The sequence below is a fragment of the Peromyscus maniculatus genome, chromosome 8, assembly GCF_049852395.1.
Source record: "Peromyscus maniculatus bairdii isolate BWxNUB_F1_BW_parent chromosome 8, HU_Pman_BW_mat_3.1, whole genome shotgun sequence".
Taxonomy (NCBI): domain Eukaryota; kingdom Metazoa; phylum Chordata; class Mammalia; order Rodentia; family Cricetidae; genus Peromyscus; species Peromyscus maniculatus.
This window is the reverse complement of record NC_134859.1, coordinates 91,997,249-92,014,858: the sequence shown is the minus strand read 5'-3', so window position 1 is coordinate 92,014,858 and position 17,610 is coordinate 91,997,249. Positions and strand designations below refer to the sequence as shown.

The window sequence follows — 17,610 nt, the reverse complement described above, 5'->3', positions numbered from 1 at the left end:
CTCCCCTTTTGGGTTATAAAAGAAAGCCTGACAGTCACTGGCTGAGGAAAACTCTTGTCTGCCTTTATGACCCTGTAAGAATTCAAGCCTGGTGACCTTGCTTTAGCTGGAGCACTGCTGTTGCATGGGTATATAACTGTAAACCTCAGAGACTTAGGGAGGATTTTGAGGATTTTCACTGGAGAACTAGAAGAATGAGATGGAAGATGAGGAAGAGACAGATGGGGAAGAATGAGATGGGTAAGAAAGAGATGAAAAAGACCTTAGCCGGGCAGTGGTGGCGCACGCCTTTAATCCCAGCACTCGGGAGGCAGAGCCAGGCGGATCTCTATGAGTTCGAGGCCAGCCTGGGCTACCAAGTGAGCTCCAGGAAAGGCGCAAAGCTACACAGGGAAACCCTGTCTAGAAAAACAAAAAACAAAAAAAGAAAGAAAGAAAGAAAGAAAGAAAGAAAGAAAGAAAGAAAGAAAGAAAGAAAGAAAGAAAGAAAGAAAGAAAGAAAGAAAAAGACCAAGATGAGGCAGAACTAAGATAAGAGAATTACGATAGAACTTAGAGGGGGCAGCAGATAAAGGTAGAGAGAAATCAGGCAAAAAAGGAGGTAGGCATGAGAACAGAACTGAAGCTGTGTAGACTGGATTTTATCCCAGAGGAATAAAATAAAGTAGACAGTCTAAAGAGCTCAGTGTACTTAGATTTTTTCCCGAAAATAATTCTTGCCATTCATAGCTTCTCTTCTGGGCCCCTGGGAAGAAGATTATTAAGACTGGTCCTTAATAATATTCGAGAGACCTCCACAGGAACCAGGCATACTTGTGACAAACAGACATACATGAAGGCAAAAAATTCATACAATAAAAATAAAGATATGAAATTTTCTAAAAAAACTCACATTTTATAAAGGAAGGGCAATGCTCATTTGCAATACAATGAATCAAGTCAGAAAAAGTTGAGTGAGCATTAACTCCCAAGGTTTAGTTTGTAGTAATCAGACAGTAACACAGAAGCAGCAGTTAGTTTAGGGCATAGGATCCCCAATTACTAAGCACATTAACTTACCACAGGACAGTTTTCATTGTGTTAAAGGTCGCTTGAATTCAGGGTATCCAGTATCTCTAATACATGAGAAATTGAATGCTAACAGCTCCCACCCACATAACAACTATGACAACCAGATGTGTCTCTGCATAATAATTGTAAAACCCAGTATAAAAAGCAAAGCATATTTCAGTCAAATTCCACAGTAATAAATAAAAATTTGGTTTCTATCAATTGCTCTGATATCTAAGGTCAATCATAAAAATATGACATAAATTAAGATATATAATACAAAAAGACAGTGTTGAAGAAAACTTAGTCCATAAAGCATTTGCCATGTAAGCGTGAAGACCTGAGTTCAATCCCCAGGACACATATAACAGGCATGATAGTGCATCCTTGCAATCCCAGCACTGGTGGGGTGCAGACGAGCAGATCACTGGGGCTCAGTGCCATCAAGTTCGGTCTACCCAGCAGGCTTGCAGCCCAGTGAGAGACCTGCCTAGAAATACAGGTGGAGGGCTGGAGACATGGCTCAATGGTTAAGAGCACTTACTGCTCTTGCAGGAGACTGGGGTTTCATTCCTAGCTCTAGGAAGCTCTAGGAAGCTCTAGGAAGCTCTAGTAAGTTCAGTTTCAGAGGATCTGATGCTCCCATCCAACCTCCGTAGGCACACACATACATGCAGGCAAAAGTCCACACACGTGACATAAATAAATCTAAAAGAAATGTTTTTTAAGGATCCTAAAATAAATAAGGTACACAGCACATGAGGAACAACACCCAAGGTTGTCCTCTGGTTACCACAAGTATGTGCAAACATATGCATCAAATCTACACACACACATACACACACACACACACACACATATCCACACACATGAGTATACACAACACATGTAAAGGTAAATGAATGAATAAATAAATAAATAAATCTGAACTTTTTCAGGATATAGGAAATAAGTGTTAAATGAAACAAAGAGCTGGAGACAGTTTTATCCTTCTCTCTTGCTGTTCTTGAAGATTTTGTTATTTAATGAAAACTAAGACTTACCTTCATATTAGGGATAAATGCTTCCCTAAGCTCTGCAAAATGTCTTTTTGGAACAGAGCACACGGGGTTTGGAGAGCCCGTATTCATGGTCGCAGGTACAGACTCTTCAAGGGGACTCGTTTCTGTGACACTCACCTATAAGGCTATCTGACAGCTTCTTGAGTTCTTTGTCTGAGAGTTTAATCTGCATCTGTCCCAGAATGCTGTCCAAACGGCCCACATCAATTTTTCTTCCTTAGAAAGCAAGAGGAATGGAAGGTAAAAAAGACAGATTATTTTTTAAATAATTCATTTCTGGCTATTATTAACTTGATTGAGTGTTAATAAGGTAAGATCTATCATTTCTATCTTTTTATTGTAATTTAATGTTTTTATAGGACTATCAGAACTTTAACTTGGCTTTTCTAGTTATCCAGAAAAAAAATCAGTATGATAGGTAAATTAAAACCTATTCCTTTTAACTTATTTTGGGATAACCTGAGGTAGTAAAGCACAAGTGTATTTTGTGGTTTAGAGTACAATAATCACAGATTTTATACTTTTAGACATAACAAAAAACTACCATCTGTCACCTGAGCTTCCAGGCTTTTTATTTTTTAATGGAGTAACTGTTAATCCTTAACTGCAGTGTGGACTGTATGTCTCTTAACCTGATTTTTTTTTCAATTTAAGTTTTTTTTAATCTCATTTCTCTTCTCCTGATTCCTATCTGTTTTCTTTTCCCTGACGCTTCTCTGCACTGGAAACTGTCACAGTGAAAGAAGTTGCTGATAAAATGAACAACACGGCTGGAGTGGTGTCTCAGCCATGAACAGCTCTTGTTACAATGTCATGAGACCAGAATTCAGATTCCAGCACCGACATAGCTGGCTGGACCCCCATAAACACCTGAAACCCCAGTTCCGAACAGGGTAAAAACAAGAGGACTTCTGGAGCTTGCTGGCGTCCAGCCTACCCGAGAAAACGTGAGCCTCTGATTCACGGAGCTGCTCAAAGGACTGGGTGAGGAGCGATAGAGAACCATCCCCCTGCACTCTCTTCTAGCCTCTGCGTGTGCACACAAGCATAAACACCTGCTTGTGCACAGTCACACTCACACACATGGACACTCTGTTGGATAGCAGTTTGCTCAGAATTGAAATATCCCTCTGCAAGAGAGGAGAAGGCTCTTTGGACTTAGAAGGTGAACAAAATGTCACATGTCTGGGAAAGCAGGAACTCGGCATGATTCTTGAAGGCTCTGCCTCCCAAGTGCTGGGTTTAAAGGCCTGTGTCACCACCGCCTGGCTTAGTACTTCTTAAGATAAAACAATAATGCCTCCTAAAAGTTTCTTTTGAGTGATTCTCTACTTAATTAGGAAACAGGATTGTATGGTAAAGGACTTGGGGAAATCAAGCTGGTACTGACTCCGAAGCCTTCGCACTGATGACTAGCTTTTTGTTTGTTTGTTTTGTTTTTGTTTTTGAGACAACATTTCTCTGTGTAGCCCCGGATATCCTGGAATCCCCTCTGTAAACAAGGCTAGCCTCGAACTCACAGAGATGCACCTGCTTCTGTCTCCCGAGTGCTGGGATTGAAGGTGTGTGCCACCACCACTTGGTGCCAATTAGCTTTTAATGGTGTTGGAAGGTGTCACAAAGCTGCTGAGGGGAAATGTCATCCACAATCTTACACAGTTGCAGATCCTTCAAATTGCAATAACTACTGGTCCAGCCAAAAGATGCCCAGTGGTGCACTAGTGGCACTAAAATATCAGGAGTAACCAACGAACTCTCTGATTGGTCTTAAAGTCCACGTAATAGGAAGGACCTCTTGCCTAACCAAGAGGCGATGGCTGGAGAGGCCAGAGGCTCTAGAGGAGAACCTACTATAACCATTTAAAACCAGATGCAGATTAACTGCCTTCTAACCATTTCTTAGTATGGTTCTCACTCTCCCACCAAAAAAGATGCTTTTCACGGCAGACAGAAGCTATTACAGAAAACCATAGTAAATTCAAGTGCAGAGAATAAGCAACTGTTGAGTGCCTATTCCCAAATGGGATATTGATAACACAATTCCTATACGCTAGGCTCAAGGAATCTCACAGACAAGGAAAGAAAAGATTTACAAAGCCACAGGACCAGGAGGACCATTGAGAAATAGTGTCTTCTGGACATGACAGGGATGTCGTACCCAGGAAAACCCCAACAATATGGTCCCTGCACAAGATCACACCAGTCTACATTCTAGCCACAAATGGCGGAAGAGCACACAAAGGCCTGCCTCTAGTTGAAGAGCTTTAGGCAGTTGAGAACTGCTGGGGGAAGAGAGATGGTTTTCTTCAAGGATAAGCCCTCTGCTAGGCTACCCATCCCCAGGTGGTCAACCCTACACCCAACTACATATGGACAACACTAGCTGGTCTCAGTAGGTCATTCATGTACATACACACACACACACACATGCATGCATATATGCATATATATATATAATCATAAAGACATCACTATAAGAGAGGGTAAAGGGGGCATACAGGAGGTGATGAGGAGAGGTGGGGTAGATATGATGAAAATATATGGTACTCATGTATGAAAGTTACAAAATATTTAAAAAAACTAAAGTCAATACATTAGCTATTTAAAAATAAAAAAGAATTGAGCTGTAGAAAATCTTCTAAACAAACAAATTCTGCTGAAAGAAAAAAAGACTTGTCATTTCTTAGTCTCACCTTCAATGGGCAGGTTATTCACCAATTCCGAGGGTTCCTTAATTTTACTTTCCATTTCCTCATATTGAGAACTTTCTTTCATGTCAACACCAACACGTCTTCCTTCAAAACAAAAGAAATACTTTTGGAAATATTGTGCATCATGTGGCACAGTTTACTAACACACACACACACACACACACACACACACACACACACACTACATTTTAGTGTTAGACAAAGAGACTCAACCCTTGTATATGCCCAGTGGATCCTGAAAGCCTTTCCTGAATTCTAGAATGACCTATGGGTTAAGGGTGAAGCAAAAGACCATGTAACTGTAAATCCAGTTGTTCCATGGAGGACTGGTTGCAGGACTAGCAGCAGAAAACAAAACACAGAGCTGCTCAAACCCCTTCTAGAACATAGCACAATACTGGATGCACCCTATATGCATCCTTCTAAATACTTTATTTATCTCCAGATTAACTTTAATACCTAATGCAATGTAAGTACTATGCAAATACACATAGCCATGTATGGCTATTAAGTGCCCAGCATAAACTTGATGAATGAATGAATAAATAGTGAAAAACATCACTTTATATTACTAAAAGAAAAGGAAAAGGTTATTCTTTTTTGTTATGTCAAAAACATTAGCTTCAAGCCCCAGTTCTTTCGTGGCTACAGTGCTATGGAGTCATTTACCATAATCTGGTAACTTTGAGGTTGATTCCTCAGGTGTCAGTTTGAAAGCCATGTTTCCAAGTAGACTGTCAAGATCACTGATATCCACTTGCATTCCTACAAAAGACAGTGGCATGAGGAGGTTGAAATACAGTCAAAATAAAATAAATGTAAATCTCTATGTATCATGGTTCTCATATCATTATAAAAAAGGTACCTCAGCCGGGTGGTGGTGGCGGCGGCGGCGCACGCCTTTAATCCCAGCACTTGGGAGGCAAAGGCAGGCGGATCTCTCTGAGTTACAGGCCAGCCTGGTCTACAGAGTGAGTTCCAGGAAAGGCGCAAAGCTACACAGAGAGACCCTGTCTCAGGGAAAAAAAAAAAGTACCTCAAGCAAGGTCCTTACGTGTTTGAGGGAGTTACTAATAAACTGAAATCAATCTGTTTGCTTTTATTTAATACTGAAATTAAACAAACGGCCAACTATATGTCAAAAGAGAACTATGAAATAACTAAGGTTATCTATAGCAGCTAGATAGCCAATCTCAAAGTTGTAGCATAAATGTTTGAACAAATGGTAGGGTTTGTCTGGTCACTAAACCTCAAGCCACGTGAGCTGCTACTCTCAACAGTTTGTTTCCTTCTCTCCAGCTGTGATACCTATGTCAGTTTTGTTACCTCTACGGCTGACATTGAAAGGCACCTAAAATAAACAGAACATCTTTTAAAAAGAAAAGAGGAAATCACTTAGTACAAGCAATGCAGTATAATATTAAAATTAATTATATAAATAATGAGACTGACAGCAACAAAATTAACCAGAAAGAAAGAACAAAGGCAAAGCAAAGCACTTCTGCTAATCTGGCTTATTTTATGAATATGGGTGTTTTGTTTACATGGATGTCTATGCACCAGTCATGTGCCTGGTCCTTGTGGGGGACAGAAAAGGGGGTCAGATATCTTGGAACTGGAGTTATGGGTGCTGAGAATCAAACCTGGGTCCTCTGGAAGAGCAGCTAGTGTACTTAACTACTACGCAATCTCTCCAGCTCTAATCTGGGCTCTTGATTTGTATTTACTTCACTTTCAATAACTTTCACACATTGTTGTAACCTATTCTTATACACATCTCCATTAGCTATTAGGAAATACATATCCCAAATGATGGCTAAGAAGAGTTATCATGCTAAAGTAAACAAAATGCCTTATTTGTAGTAAACAAAATGCAAAGCATGAAATTACTTTGTTCCTAGAATGTACCCATCTCAAAAGAATATATAGACCAAATTATTACTACAGTAAATGTGTCAATTATTAACACCAAGTAGGTTAATGCAAAAACACTTCCTTGTTTCATATTTTTTCCTACTACACTCGCCTTTCCTCTATCAGTATAGTCACACCACTCTTCCTCCTCCTCTTTCCCTGTAGGTCTTAAACCAGTACAGCTCAATACAATGAAATGTAAGTATCAGCATTCCTTATCCCCGGTGGCAAGATTTATGATTTGAAATGGCATAAGTATGTTTTAGTAAGTGACAATTTACACATTTCTAAGTACTAAAGTTAGCTGTATCTGAGATTTAGATATTTACTATTATCTCTTATTTATAAAAGTTACATAGTTATTCATAGGTTAGTAGATAATGCAAATTTCTAAGCATATAATCACAGCTCCCTTATAATTCTACGGACATCAGTAATGCTGACTAATTCCATTGATGACTACTCTAACTCTCTTGAAAGCATATCAACTGTTTGGAAATTTAATCTACTATTGGAAATGTTCACCATGAGTTGGGAATGACTTCTGCTCCAGACGCTCTCTAGACGCTCTTTCACTCTCCACATCTTTGATGGCATTTTCCACATCACTGACATCAATTTTCTCTCCTCCAGAGTAAAAATAGAGAAGTATGAAATGTTTTCTAACTATTATAATCCCAAATTATGAATAATGAGCTAAGGCATAACAGTTGCTAAACAATAAACATTAAGTTTCAGATACAGGGAATTATTTCAATTTTAGAAAATTTGTCACCATAATGACGGGTATGAAATAATATCTCACAGTTAAAGTTCAAGTCACTTAAAGGTTATTTGTAAAATTGATACAAATATATATGCAATTTCGTGTTTGTAATTAGGGTATAAATCAAGAATGAAAGATTTAAGGAAATGTCTACATGCTTAAAAAATAAAGAGTATGTTTCTAAATAAACCATACATCAAATATATCCCAAGTGAAAGTAAGAATATATGTTTAATCTAATGACAGAACTGTGGAATAAAGCAAAGATATATTGAGAAAAATTAGTCTTAAATGTATATGCTAAAAAAAATGAAAAGACAAATAATTTAGATTTATTCTTAAAAAATAGAAAAGAACAGCAAACACACTTTCCCCTAAAAATAGTAGAAAACAGACAATAAAAGCAAAGCCAGGATTTCCAAAACAGAAAAGAAATTTTAAATTTATATTGCTCAAGGTTGAATGTTGGAAAGATGAACAAAACTAGTAAATACCAGTACCAAATGACAAAGAAAGAGACAAGTTAAAGAAAGCACAAATAAAGATTATCACCATTGTAGCTAGAGTTTTCCTGCCTTGCCCACAGTCAGGACAAATCTTTGTCACCCGCCAGTCCCACAGCCACTCAGACCCAACCAAGTAAACACAGAGACTTATATTGCTTACAAACTGTATGGCCGTGGCAGACTTCTTTCTAAACTGTTCTTATAGCTTAAATTAATCCATTTCCACAAATCTATACCCTGCCATGCGGCTTGTGGCTTACCGGCATTTTCACATGCTGCTTGTCAGGGTGGCGGCTGGCAGTGACTTCTTCTGCCTTCCTGTTCTTTTATTTCTCCTCTCTGTTAGTCCCGCCTATACTTCCTGCCTAGCCACGGCCAATCAGGTTTTATTTATTGACCAATCAGACAGAGCAACTTGACATACAGACCATCCTCAGCACAGCCAAGTGCAGACTATCTCAGACACCTGCACTCAGGCTTGTGGTCCTAATCATCCTCTATGCAGACCTGCTGGGTAAAGCCATGAGGAACCCAAGAACAGGCTCCCACAGGACATACAGAACATCCCACAGCACACCATTGACAAAGGAGACATCACCACCATTCCCACAGACACTAAAATACTCATAAGAATGTTATGATTATTAGCCGGGTGGTGGTGGCACACGCCTTTAATCCCAGCATTCGGGAGGCAGAGGCAGGCAGATCTCTGTGAGTTCGAGGCCAGCCTGGTCTCCAAAGCGAGTTCCAGGAAAGGCGCAAAGCTACACAGAGAAACCCTGTCTTGAAAAACCAAAAAAAAAAAAAGAATGTTATGATTATTATACAAGCAATTTCACTATTTAAAATAAAGGAATAAAGTCTTAACAAAATACTATTTGACAGTGATGGAAGGAATGTAAAATAGCTTGATAGTTGAGTCTTATATTTATTATATAACTGGTAATTTAAAATCTTCCCACATGAAATGTTTCACAGTGTAATGTAATTGAACATTTCATCTTTAATGTAATTAAACACAAACTCCTTCAGTTAATATAAAAGAAGGAAAACTTTTCTATTTTAATTTTATAGAAAAGACTATCTCAAAATCTAACAACATTAACATTACGAGAAAAATATATGACTAGAGAATCAAACACATACATTCATCAGAATGCATATGCCAGGGTAGTTTTTAATCAGTAAATGAGCTATAACTGCCTCAAATTGGAAAAATTCCTTGATAATAGAATATAAGAACAAATTTTTATATGTTTATACAATGGAATATACAGAAATGTATTCAGGCACAATCAACTAATTAAAAATCATTCCATATAGCAAAGATAATCATCACAGATCCCTATTTGATTATAATTTATTTGTATTATACAACAATGAAAATCAATAAACCACTGCTGCATACAGCACTATGAGTGAATCTCAGAGAACAACATATGACACAATGTTGAATTTAAAAAGTCAACATTATGTCATATGTTATTCTCTGAGATTCACTAAAAATTAAAAATAATGGACTAATTAAAATAATGGACAATACAAATTAATGGACTAATAAAAGTAATGGACAAATTAAAAAATATTGGACTATAGATTTGTGATTCTATTTATATAAAGCTGAAAACTGGGAAAATGAATAATTCTGTGGTCTGAAATTTAGTTTAGTACTTTCTTGGTCTCCATGGAAGTAGTTTTTGAACCCTCTATAAGTAACAAAATGGCAAAATGATTGAATAGAGATGTTGTGGTTGTTTGAATGTAATTGGCCCCCATAAGCTCATAGGGAGTGGCACTATTAAAAGGTGTGGCTTTGTTGAAGTAGGTGTGGTCTTGTTGGAGGAAGTGTGTCACTGTGGGGGTGGGCTTTGAGGTCTCCTACATTCAAGCTATACTTAGTTCAGTGCACTTCCTGTTGCCTGTGGATCAAGATAAAGGACTCTCAGCTCTTTCTCCAGCACCATGTCTGCCTGCACACCTCTGTGTCCCACCATAATGATAATGGACTAAACCTTTGAAACCATAAGCTGGCCCCAATTAAATGTTTTCCTTGAGAAGAGTTACCGTGGCCATGGTGTCTCTTCACCGCACTAGAAACAATAACTAAGACCGACGTCTAGTGCTCATCTTCTTACTGAGGAAAGAAATGACAACAGCAAATAGAGAGCTGCCTTTTGAGGAAAGCAGCACTGGACTCCAGCAAAGGAGAGACGGGAACCCTATAGGCATGAAAATCTGGGGACAGGACAGCAGGGCAGCAACCTAAAAAATTTCAGAAACTGTAACTCTTGTTCTCAAGTCAGAAGACATATTTCAGAGGGAAAAGAAAGAGAGCGCCCCAGCGGACTCACTGCAGGAGGTACCAGCAATGCCAGTGAGACAACAGTGCCATGCAGGACACACACCTACACCCAGGCCTGCTATTTTGCTGCACATAAGTACCTTGCATGAGTTAAGTTGTTAACCATCAATAATTACCATGAATTAAATGGAATAAATTCCTTGATTCAAAGATATCAACAGGTTACATGGATTTAAAACCAAAGCAGATAAAACCCAAGACCAGCAATATTTTTGTGACACATACACTACATGTGTGCCCAGTGCCCACAGAGATCAGAAAAGCATATTGGATCCCCAGGAACTGGAGTTAAAGATGGTTTTAAGCCACTATGTGAGTGCTGGGAATTGAACCTGGGTCCTCTGGAAGAGTAGCCAGTGCTTTTAACCACTCAGCCACATTTCTAGCCACTGTAGTGGCTTAGAGTTTATTTTGTCTTAGAGTCTATTTTGTCTGGTGTGGTATAAAAACTCCTGCTTCAGTTTGATTTCCATTTGTGTGAAGTACCTTTTTCTCTCCTTTTACGTTTAGTTTGTGCATATCATTATTGGTGAAAGCAATGAAGAAACATGAGTTAGATGATACAGTAGCCCTAATGACACTGACGGAGCATTTCATCTAACAGCTGCAGAGTACACATTATCTTCATCAACACACAGAATATTCTGCAGGGAAGAACTGTATTACACCACAATGTAACTCTCAATATATTATCTTTTTTGGCAAAAGGACAAACACTAGAACCTTAAAACACAAGGCACTTTGGAAATTATTCAAATACACAGATTAATATCATGCTATTTAATGAACAGTGGGTCACTAAAAAATTTAATGGGAAGTTAAAATTGTTTGATGTGTAAGTGTGAGTGGAAGCACAGCGTGTGGCACACGGCCGTGAGCCAGAGGACCTGCTAAGGAGGAAGTTAGACCATAGGCACCAGCACCCAAGTCAAAGAGGACGAGTGCAGACAAAACACCTGGTCAAGCATGTGGTCCCCGGAAGGAAAGAATAAACAAACTCCAAAGGTAACAAAGAAAATCTAAACCAAAGATCAGAGCAGAAAACAAAATACAGACTAAAAAACATTACATAGCATGAGTGAAATCAACAATTTTTTTTTACAGAAGACATCAAAATTGGCAATTCTTTACATAGACTAGTCAAGTAAAAAAGATTCAGATAAAATTATAAACTAAAAAAGAGACACTAAAAATATCACAATTGCAAAGGATTACTAGAGACTACTATGAACATCTGCATGGCAATAAACTGGAAAACTTGAATGGAAAAATTTCTGAAGACATATAACCTGCCAAACTGAGTCATGAAGACACAGAAACCTGCACAGACCAAAGATGAGTTAGTAACACTGAGTCAGTGACGAGAAGCCTCTCAAAGCAAAATCCAGAACTACTCAACTTCAGTGCTCAATTCTACCTTAAAGGAAGCACTAATAACCTTTTTCCCCTCAAATTATTCCATAAATATATAAGGAAGGCAAATCTTGTAATTCTATATCTGGAATCCAACAAGACAAGGTTACAATGGCAAAAACAGAGAGCTGAAGGCCAATATTTCTAATGACTACAGTTACAAAAATCTTCAAAACATGACTAGCAAATAAAATCCAACAGCACATCAGAAAGACAATTGGCCATGTTCAAGTGGGATTTGTCCTAGGAATGAAAGGTCATTTCAACATAAAAATCAACGAAGACCTTTAATCCCAGCACTCGGGAGGCAGAGCCAGGAGAACTCTCTGAGTTCGAAGACCGCCTGCTCTACAGAGCAAGATCCAGGACAGGCACCAAAGCTACACAGAGAAACCCTGTCTCGAAACAAAACAAAACAAAACAAAAATAACAAAGACATCACATTAACAGAGTAAAAAACAAAAACCATCCAGTCAAATGTCAATAGATTCAGAAAAAAAGCATTTAGTAAGATTCAGTATTCCATCATATAAAAAAGATACATTTCATACAGAAGGATACCACTTCAAATAAAGCTTTGTCTATGACAAACCAATGGCTAGCTCATGCTGACCAAATAATCAGAAAGATCATGTAAGATCTGGAATAAGACAATGTTGTCCATGCTCACTCTTTATTCTCAACATAGTTTGATAGGTGTTAGAGTAACTAGGCAAGAGAAAAAATAAAAATCCTACAAATAGTAGAGTTGAAATCAAATCATAGATGTTTACAGGTGCTATAATTCTATATGCAAAAAGGTCTAAAGATGATGCTAAGTGTTATTAGAAACAATAACAGAATTGTTTCTATTTCAGCTAAGTTGTGGCGTATATAACCAACATGGAAAAGTCAATAGTATTTTTATATACCAATAACAATCTTTCTGAAAAAGCAATTATGAGAGCAATTTCACTCATAGTGACAGATTCAGCATGAGAATAAGTTTAACAAAGGAAATGAAAGACCTTTACAATAAAAATCATCAAACATTGATGCAAGAAACTGAAAAAGACAAAAAAAAGTAAAGACTTTTTATATGCATGTCTTAGAAGACACAATAAGACTGTGAAAAGTTCAGATCACTCAAAGTAATGTATAGATTCAGTGCAATCGCGACCAAAATACCAATGGCATAATTTAAGAATTTCAAAAAAAAAAAAGCTAAAATGCACACAAAAGTAAAAAAGACCACAAATAGCCCAGCAGTTTTACATATAAAAAACAAAGTTAGACGCACTGTACCACTTGGTTTCAAGACATACCACAGAGCTACAGTAACCAATGTAGCATGGTGCTGGCATAGAAATCCAGGTATATATTTGAAAAAAGATGGAATCACAGTCTCAAAGAAGTTCACATGCTTCTCTTTGCTGAAGTGCTATTTGACAACAGCCCAAATATGAAAACAAATCAGGTGACTGGATAAAGAAATGGGGCAGGTACACAGAACAGAAACGTATTGGGCATAAAGAATGAAATACTGTCACTGGTAGCAGTGGAGGACATTAAGTCAAATCAAATAAGAAAATCAAATACTGCACATCTTTCTTATAAATGGAAGCTTGAAAAGTTCATTTGATTGTAGAATAGTGACCATTAGTTAGGAAACATGGCAGGGGAATGATGATAGGGGTTTAATAATGGTATCAAAACATAAATACAATGAATAAATTCTAGTACTCCACACTGGGGTGACTATAGTTCACAATAGCCTATTTTATGTTTTATAAAGAGCTACAAGAACCAGAAAGTTCCAAATATAAAGAAATAATAAAGAGGTTGGAATATTAATTACCCTGATTTGGTCAGTACATTTTGGGTACATGTGTTGAAATATCAACTTATCATAAGTAAGTACTACTATTACATGTTAATTAAAAATAAATGATTTTTTAAAAATATTATAAAAATCTGGATCTTTAAGCCTTTATTTAAGATGATACAACATTTACATATAACCAATACACATTATCTTTTATCTTTTCAGACAACTCTACATTATTGGTAATGCCTAATAAAATGTAAATTCCATATAAATAATTGAGAGAATATTACTATGTAAGAGAATAATATTATTGAGATACTAAAAGTCTATACTTTCAACACAGATGGATTTGTTTTCCAAATACTTATGATCACATGATTGGAGCAGTGTGTAGAAGTTATAGATATAAGGGTCAACTATAATTACCTCCAAATAGCCAAGCAGAATGACTATGAAGTAAAACTAGGATCCTCTAGATTATTGGTAATCCACCTACCTCATCGTCTTAAGTGGAGGTTAGTAGGAATATGGACAAGTTCATTTGGTGATAAATTTTAAGCTGGCCACATAAGCATATGTAATAATTTTATATCATATTTCAATAAAATATTTATCATATAAAGTATAGCATAGTGTGAAGAATTAGAGACTTTACTTTATATAACTTCTCACTGACCTGTGATGACTTGTAGTCCATTCACCAGTGAGTCCAGATCAGTTGTCCCCTTAGCTGTAAGAAAACATAAATTCAAGCAAATGAATTTTAAATAATGACTCAGGAAGTAGCTAAAGTTTTATTTCATGCATCATTATTTAGGTTAACTTCGATTGCATAATCCTTTCATTTTCAGAGATTGATTCTTTGTTAGTAAACTGTCCCTTGACCACTAGACTATATTCTCTGGACCTGGGAAAATTATATTCTTTCTGGGCTATGATAGTTCCTTGTAAGCATGATGTAAATTGCCATGTATGCAGCTTAATTCTCTGAAGATTCTTAATTCTGGGAATGCTATCACTCTTTGCCCAGAAAGACAAATGCCATTTGTTCCCTCTCATACATAATGACAAACATAACCTCTAACTAACTAAAGATGGGAGTAAATGTAGGCAAAAACTAGGAAACTAAAGAAGACTCATGGGATTACACATTGTGTGTGTGTGTGTGTGTGTGTGTGTGTGTGTGTGTGTGTGTGTGTGTGTGTATGTGTATGTGCACGCACACACATCAGAAGACAGCTTCCAGGGGTCAGTTTTCTCCTCCCTCCACCTGGCTTCTAGAAATCAACTCAGGTCATCAGGCTTGGCAGGAAGCCCTTTTATCCACTAAGCCATCATCTTGGTGGCCTGAGACTATAACATTTAAACTATAAAATTTTAAGAAGCATTTAATTTGAAATGTTACAAGAATACCATAAAGTTGAAAGAGCTGTATATGAACAACTTATGCTTCCTATCTAGGATTGACTATTAATACTTGGTTACATTTATTTTTTCATAGATTGCTCCACCCGTCTTTCCATTCTATGTATGGTAATCTGAGGTAGAACAGGCATTACAGAATGGGTGAAGCAGATAATTCGTGATGTGAAAGAGCAAGAACAAAACATGTTCCATTAATAACTTAGGAGATAACATGAATGAGGCAGTGAATGAAGAACTAGTAGACCAGACATGGAAACATTAAATTTCATTTTAAATAATCATTTCTATGGAATATCCAATAGAAATGTCTAACAGCCCTTCACATATCCCTTCCTGAAACATAGGACAGAGGTCTACATAAAATTGATCTGCATGGAAGTAATTGGTAAAGGTATGAATATCAGTAAGATTTCCAGAGACAGTATGTAAAAAAGAATATTAGACATGAATAAGAATGACATTGGGAGAATGAGATGGAAATAGAAGAACCAAAATTTCAACGCCAAAATTATCACTAATATCAAAGACAAGTGAGAGCTCCCATAAGTAATAGAAAGAATAAAGACTAATGAGGCAATTGGGGATACATAGCCTGAATCAGCCATCTTCAGCGTCCAGGCAAGACTTCCAGTGGAGGGATTGGGACACCAATCCAGCCACATAACCTTCGACCTACAGTCTATCCTGCCTACAGGACGCGTTGGGATAAGGGTAGTGCGGACTGTGCAGGTGGCCAACCAATGACTGGTCCAGCCTGAGATCCATGCCACAAGAGTAAGCCCACACTGCCTGGAGTACCAGGACCCAGAGGCTGGATGACCCAGAGACCTAGGATAGAACCAAACATGGTTGGAGAAAAAAAGCCAGTGTAATAATGCTTAATGATATTCTGCTAGTCTCATAAACTATAGCCTAGTCCAACTGTCATCAGAGAGGCTTCATCCAGTAGTTGATGGAAACAGATATAGAGACCCACAGCCAAACAGTAGGCTGGGCTCTGGGAATCCTGAGGAGGAAGGGGAGGAAGGATTGTAGGAGCCAGAGGGGTCAAGGACATCACAAGAAAACCCACAGAATCAACTAATCTGGGCTCAGAAGACTGAACCAACAACCAGGGAGCCTGCAAGGGACTGACCTAGGCACTCTGCATACACGTGACAGCTTGGTCTTCTTGTGGGACTCCTAACAGTGGGAGTAGGGACTGTCTCTAACTCTTTCACTGGCATTTGGGACCCTTTCCTCATACTGGGTGACTCTGCCCAGTCTCGATACAGGAGAGGTGCTTAGTCTTATTGCAACTTGATAAGTCATGTTTTGTCAATTTCCATGGGAGGCCTGCTCTTCCCTGAATAGAAATGGAGGAGGAACAGTTAAGGGTGGGATGGGGTGGGGCAAAGGTGAGGTTTAGGGGTGGGGGCTGGTTCATTAATGAGACAGACTATGGCAAGTTCCTGGTGTTCTTAGATACACCTGAGTAGAGGTCAGAGTCAGAAGACAGAAACTCATGGGAAGTGTGGAAAGGACACACACTAACTTCTACTCATTTTCCTTCTTGCTTCCCAAACATCCACTGCTGCGGAAAGTGGTCTTAGAGTGATAGACAAATGCTTTATACTAGATCTAGATTTAGAAACTGAAGACAGCCTTTGCTTTTAGTCTATAACTGGATTTTCGGAGAGTATGCATTATTTTTATTAGTACAAAATGAACTAGGTTTCAGAAATCATAGTCTATAAACTTCAAGAAGTCCTGAAGATTGTTTTTCTAAATCAAAAATTAGTTACCATCAACTGAGAGGTTTCTTTTCAGCTCTTTCACTTCTCCTTCGGTGAGCTCAATACTCATGTTCCTGAGCATGCTGTCCAAGTCCCTGATGTCCATTGTTTCCTCTTAGTAAAAAGAAAAAAAAACGGAAGTTCTCACTAATGCTGAAATGTCTCTCATTCTTGCATGTGAGTTATAACTTTTTGGCAAGAAGACAATATTCAATATGGCTAGAATTAAGCTTACTCCCAACAATTGTTATTGTGGAAAAATAAACATACCACAAATTTCTGAAAGTAACAAAATCACCTTCCAGTGCATTATTTCTATGATAAGAAATAGGAAGTTCTGCTGAGATGAAAAGAAAAATTATTATGCTGGAACAAGAACACATTGGTATGAGCATTTTTCTCTACTATTCATTATTTAATAGAATTTTCTTCAGTAACCTAACTTAATTTCCAGTTTTCCATTGTATGAAATGATCTTATCTGCCTCACAGACTTCCTGTGAGGATGAAGTTAGTCACATGAGAAGATCTAGAACTCCGCCAAGTACACATCAAGTATGGGATGCATTTTTGATAACTATTCTGAGTCAATATAGGACTGATTCTCTATTTTAATGAAAGCTACATTCATTGCTATATTAACAACAGTCACTGATGATTTCTCTACTCTATGAGTTCAAAGTCAATGCTGATGTGAGAACATGTCTCAAAACAAAAAGTTAATGGTTCTTGAACAATACCTGAGGCTGACCTCTGGTCTCCACACACACACAAGCATCTACATACAAACCAACGTGCAAACCTACACACAAGGACGCATA

General features: G+C 37.8%; 1 protein-coding gene across 1 annotated transcript in view; it reads right to left on the bottom strand.

Moving 5' to 3' along the window:
• Efcab3 (EF-hand calcium binding domain 3) overlaps positions 1-17,610 on the bottom strand; it is a 419,664-nt gene that overhangs the window by 267,796 nt on the left and 134,258 nt on the right. The window contains exons 46-51 of the mRNA XM_076543522.1: positions 16,800-16,904; positions 14,267-14,320; positions 7,262-7,363; positions 5,492-5,587; positions 4,805-4,906; positions 2,229-2,327 (exon numbers count right to left, since the gene is read on the bottom strand). Coding sequence (XP_076399637.1) covers positions 2,229-2,327; positions 4,805-4,906; positions 5,492-5,587; positions 7,262-7,363; positions 14,267-14,320; positions 16,800-16,904 — 558 coding nt within the window. The remainder of the gene's footprint in view (positions 1-2,228; positions 2,328-4,804; positions 4,907-5,491; positions 5,588-7,261; positions 7,364-14,266; positions 14,321-16,799; positions 16,905-17,610) is intronic.